At 38.9% G+C, this 5835-nt stretch overlaps 1 protein-coding gene across 1 annotated transcript in view; it reads left to right on the top strand.

The window, feature by feature from the left end:
• Pola1 (DNA polymerase alpha 1, catalytic subunit) overlaps positions 1-5835 on the top strand; it is a 312053-nt gene that overhangs the window by 33650 nt on the left and 272568 nt on the right. The window contains exon 15 of the mRNA XM_031364848.1: positions 1917-2071. Coding sequence (XP_031220708.1) covers positions 1917-2071 — 155 coding nt within the window. The remainder of the gene's footprint in view (positions 1-1916; positions 2072-5835) is intronic.

Genomic DNA, 5835 nt, shown 5'->3' with positions numbered 1-5835 from the left:
TCCGGTGTGATGGTGTGTCCAGGACTTACTGTGGTGGGAGAATTGGATTCTGATGATGCCAAGTGACTTTGTGTTGTTTATTTTTTTATGCTTGCCCCCCGACATCTGGTTATCTCTAGTGCTACCTGCCCTTGTAAATCTGACTGGAGCCTGTCCTTCCTGTGATCCTGGTTGTGTCAGAACTCCTCAGAGTCAAGCTGTCTCTGGGATCCTGTGATTCTGGGATCCTGGGATCCTGGGCTTGTTAAAGCACCTGGGAGTAGAGCTTCCTCTGCGTGTTGTGGGACTGACTGCAGAATTTGTGCCCAAGGTCTGCTCAGGACACCAGCCCAGAGAGACCGGAAGCAACCCGAGCCACTGGACTGGCAGAGTTTCTGTGTTCCTGGTCCTGCTGGCCCCAGTTACTCCTGTTGTTGGGACAGATGTTGTGTCCTCTTCACCTGTGATCCTGGGCATGTGCCTGGGAGTGGAGCTTCCTCTGGGTGTTGTGGGAAGTCAAAGGTTTTATGGTTGGATTGGTTTCCATCTTTCTTATTTGGTAGCCTGCAGAGTACCTTCCTGCACCAAAGTCACTACAATGAGTAGGGTGGGTGTTATCTTTGCCAGAGTCCACTCCCAACCCCAAACCAATTTACAGAGAGCAATCCTTTGTCTTAGTAACAGCCTGGGTTGTTTAGGGATTTCCATGATACCCTGTTTCAGTAGCCAATTAACTCTTCTCAAATCTACCCAATGCTGATAGGTTACTTGCTACCCATCCCAATGATCTGGGTTCCTGAATGAAAGACACCCACACAATAGCCTTACATTTTACTATGCGTTAAACAGCTCCGTGGCTGGGCAACTTCTTAACCTCCATGCTGGTTTCCTACCTCAGGAAAGGAGTAGAAGCCAGGCCTGAGAGATGCTGGGCAGAGAACCTAGCCATGGTGTAGGTGCTGGGGAACTCAACTCGAGAGTGCTGCAGGCCTGGGTCTGGGGGCAGCCAAGATGAAATATAGGTTTTAGTAAGTAATAACTCAGGAACATCAGAGGAAGAGTGTGTTAGCCTAGCCATGTGGAGGTTAAAAAGTGGCTCAGCCATTGAGCTCTTCAAGGAATAAGGCTGTGTGTGTGTGTGTGTGTGTGTGTGTGTGTGTGTGTGTCTTTGTGTCTTTCATTCAGGAACCCAGAACATTGTGGTGGGTAGTGAGGAGTGTGCTGCAAACACCACGTTGATTTGAGTATAGATTAATTGACTACTACAACAGGACCCCCTTTAGATTTTTTTTTAAAAGGGAAATTAAAAATTGGTCTATTTATTTTAATGTTTCTTCTTTTTTATTTTTGTTTCTTGAAGGTTTTCATTGCATGGTTATAGGTAATACACTTGGTTTGATCCCTTTCTCTCTAAAACCTGCCAATTTAGTCCAAAGAAGGCCTTAGTGCAGGCAGTTGCATGGGGATGTGTCCCTCATTATGTTGTTTGTATGTTCTAGCCTGCATAATGTGGTTCAGTTGTTCTCTAGAGTGAACTGCTGACCTTTGGAGGGAGAAAATCACAGCCTAATGTAGATAGGACTCTTTGGCTATTACCTGATCTTTTTTTTAGCACTTATATCTAGGATACTGTTTTATCTTCATCTCTTAAAAATGTTTTTAGTTCCTCCAAAACAGTTGGTATTTTTAAAGCCGATCATGGATTCTTTAAAAAAATTTATAAAAGATAATGACCTCTCACTCCCCACCAATGAGTATAATATATTCCCAAATACAAAGATTAGCATAGTACCACCCGCTAATGTGGCTTATTTAGTTAGATTTTACAATATCTCATTCTTATTAGTGGATAGCTTTGAAGAATGTCTCTGTTAATCAAAAATGTCATAGTTTCTTTTTCAGTAAGTTATTGATGTGTTTCATCTATTCTTTCTCAGAACTCTTGAATCAGCCCATCAGTTGGTGTAAATTTGAGGCAATGGCTTTGAAACCAGACCTGGTGAATGTAATTAAGGATGTCAGTCCTCCTCCACTTGTGGTGATGTCTTTCAGCATGAAGACAATGCAAAATGTACAGAACCATCAACATGAGGTAAAGAAAACCCGACAGATTTTGTACTTACGCCTTAGATACAATACTTGCCTGAATTTGTACAGCTTTCCTACAAAAGGAAGTTGTTCTTTTTGGAAGGGAAAGGATAGTAACTTGTCATTAATCTATGTTTTAGATAGTGACTTGAATTTTTTAAAAGGCTTTAAATTACTGGATATATTTTGATTTTTGTTTTTCAAGTAGAGATAGAGAAAATAATACAATGAGCTCCTTATGCCAGTCACATGTTAGCAGTTAGCAATGTTTTTGTAACACATGTTTATATTCCTCTTTCCCTTCTTAAGTATTTAAAAAGTGTTTTCTTCCCTAGCATACTTTGGTATACTTCAAAATATTCACATTTTCTTTTTCTTTCTTTCTTTTTTTCTTTCTTTCTTCCTTTCTTTCTTCTTTTTTGTTTTTTTGAGACAGGGTTTCTCTGTGTAGCCTTGGCTGTTCTGGAACTCACTCTGTAGACCAGGCTGGTCTTGAACTTAGAAATCCGCCTGCCTCTGCCTCCTAAGTGCTAGGATTAAAGGTGTGTGCCACCACCACCGCCTGGCTCACATTTTCTTTATGTGTGTTTGTAGTATATATATTTGTTAGTAAGGCTGTGTACAAGTATGCATAAATATGCGTGCATGTTTGTGCTTGTGAAGACCAGAGGGTGATGCTGTGTGCCTTTAACCTGATTAAAGGCACACTGTACTTTGTTGAGAAAAAAAAAGTCTCACTGAACCTTAAGCTCATCAATCCTGTTAACTCTGGCTGACCAGGGAGCTTCAGGGCCCTGCCTAGCACTGAGGTTACAGATATATGCCCCACACCTGGCTTTTTATATGGCTCTTTGGGATCAAACTAAGTCCTCACACTTGCCTGCCAGGGACTTAATTGACTGACATCTTCCTAGCCCTCACTTAATGCACTTTTTTTACATAACACCATTAGCACACTTAATAACATTAACTTATGATTCCTTGATACATCTACCGTTTGTAGCACATACTGGAAAGAGTGTTTCATGATTTTTTTTTTAAAGGTGATTTGTTTGAATTTAGATTTCCACAATAGATTCATAGATGCGTGTTTAATTTTTATACCTCTTGAATCTCTTTTTAAGTGACAATAGCTTCCACCTATTTTCTTTGAGTTTTTTCCAATGATAAGGAATAATTTAACAACCACCAATGATCCCATAGGAAGTCCTATTTTTTGTTTATGTTTGTTGTGCTACCATTAGGAATCTATACCTGGTGCTGACAGAGAGTAGCCTGTGAGCTAAATTCAGCCTGCCATCTGTTTTTGCAAATAAAATTTTATTGAGACACAGAATGAATGGTTTCAGGTTTATACCACAATAACACTCAGGTAGTATTGCAGGTCATGTGGTCTGAAAGGACCTAAAATATTTACTTTCTTGCTAAACCCAGTTCTGCCCTTTGTGCTACAGTGTGTCAGTCACATTAAGTAAAGAATTAAATATATTCAAGGTTAACTTTTTTTGTGCAGAACCCTTCATGGGTAGGTGGTCGGTGTACTTTATATTGGATCATTTCAGAAGGCAGGTATGCCTGGTTAAACTGTAGTGAGGCTAGGATTGATTAGTGGCTTTAAATAGTGGACAACATACATTTTTCTATGGGCTTTCCAAAGTTTGTTGACCTTGGCGCTATAAATGTTTTGGGCTGGATGGGTTCTTTGTTGCCAAGCAGTATCCTGTGCATTGCAGGATATTTAATGCCATCACTGGCCTCTACCCATTAGATGCAAGTAGTACTGCTTTTCCTAGTTGTAGCAACCAAAAAATTTCTACAGCCATTGCTAGATGTCACTCAGGGAAAAGAAGGTAGTACATTTATCCCTGGAGAAAGCAAGTGATTCAATTTTTTGTTAATGTGGATTATTTTTGCCTGAGTTTCTTCACTAGGAGCTGTAAAGTGGTGGCTTTCTAATTCTGACCATATTTATGAGTTAAAGTTTTCTGTAAAATTACCTTCATTAACTGGCATTTGATTACATTGTAGTAGTTTGTACAGGAACAACAGGCTAAATAATTTTATTGCAGACTTTTAGAGTAAGAGGTTGGGAACTTAAAGCATCAGTTACTTTTATTTATTTCAGATTTTATCTTTTGCATGTAGATTATATGTGTTCATAGTGTATGTGCTGGTAGTATCCCTGTGTTTTATACTATTAATTTTAATTTTTTCAAATTTCAACATATTTTTTGTGTGTACGTGCGCGCACATGTGCATGCACTTGTCACAGCATATGTATGGAGGTCAGAGCACAATTTTTAGGAGATAAATTCTTCCATGTTGGTTCTAAAGATTAAATTCTCATTAGGCTTGGTGTCAGTTCCCTTCTCTCTCAACCATTTGTCTTGTTGTGGAATATTTAGTAGTTTTGATCTATGACCTTCATTATTATTAGTATTATTATTATTATCATCACATTTGGGTCTTACTATATTGCCCAGGTCTTGAATGTCTGGGCTCATGAAGTGCTTCTACCTGGTCTCTCCACTGACTTTGATTACCCAGCTTGTTTTTCATGGATGTGTTTGTTTTACTTTGGTTGATCAAAGTTCCTTTATGTTTGCTCCTAAGTTTTTTTTTATACTTATGTAAGCATTGTTTTCTCTTAGTATATAATTTGATCATTTATATATGTATATATTTATTTATTGTAATGTTGAGGATTGACTCAAGAGTGCACATGATAAGCTCAGTTACCACTAAGCTCTATCCTCCACCCTGATCTTTCAAATCACAATTAACATAGTAGATACCAGAGCTATTAATTAAGTATTGAGGAAAGGTTTAATTAGTACTTGGTTAATATCAAGAGAAATATTCATTCCCAGAGGGATGCTTCTATATACCATTTCTTCACAAAGGAAATAGGGCTTTGTGGGGAAAAGGCTGATTCAGAGCAGGGGATATGTAAGATAAGCCTGGAACATCTTGTTACTTTAAGTGAAGATACATCTGACTCAGGAAATAAAATGAAAAGTCCCTCTCTGGCAAAGTATGGGCCAGTATGAGTTTCAGAAGAATAATTCCTGAAAGTATCAGAAACATAAATTCCTAATGATGCTGTCAAATAATACTGTCACTTTATGAGGGAAGCTAGGGAACAAACTCATTTGAAAACAGAAAAATAAATGCATCAGTAATTTTTCCTGACTTTTCTGGGATAAGTAGTTTTGGAAGCCAGCTAATTGAAATGTGAACTTGCTCTTCTTAGATGTTTCCAGTACATGAACAAAAATTACCAATTTGAAATTCCTAGTGAAATGGGGCTAAGTGATTCTCAACCTGTGGGTCACAACCCCGTGGGAATTTCATATCAGATATCCTGCATATCACATATTTACATTATGATTCTAACAGTAGCCAAATTGCAGTTATGAAGTAGCAACAAAATAATTTTGTAGTTGAAGGTCACCACAACATGAAGAATGTATTAAAGAGTTTCAGCATTAGGAAGGTTGAAAACTACTGGTCTCAGTAATAATCACCAGTAGCTGTGGTGGCCCTGCTGTGTTCTTGGAAGAACTCAAAACCGAAACCAGAGACTTAGCTCGCTGGGGGTTTGGAGCCTATGTAAATGACTCAAGGACCAGATACCAGGTCCCTAGGAAGCCGTGAACCTTTGATCTCTCTACCCCGTCTTGGAATCCTTTGTGTTAGAGTTTTAGCTTTGATCCTGCCGAATGTCTGTTCTCACCTACCGACATTCCTTATAACCCCATGGGCCAA

This window comes from Mastomys coucha, chromosome X, assembly GCF_008632895.1.
Source record: "Mastomys coucha isolate ucsf_1 chromosome X, UCSF_Mcou_1, whole genome shotgun sequence".
Lineage (NCBI taxonomy): Eukaryota > Metazoa > Chordata > Mammalia > Rodentia > Muridae > Mastomys > Mastomys coucha.
This window is presented reverse-complemented; position numbering and strand designations above follow the sequence as displayed.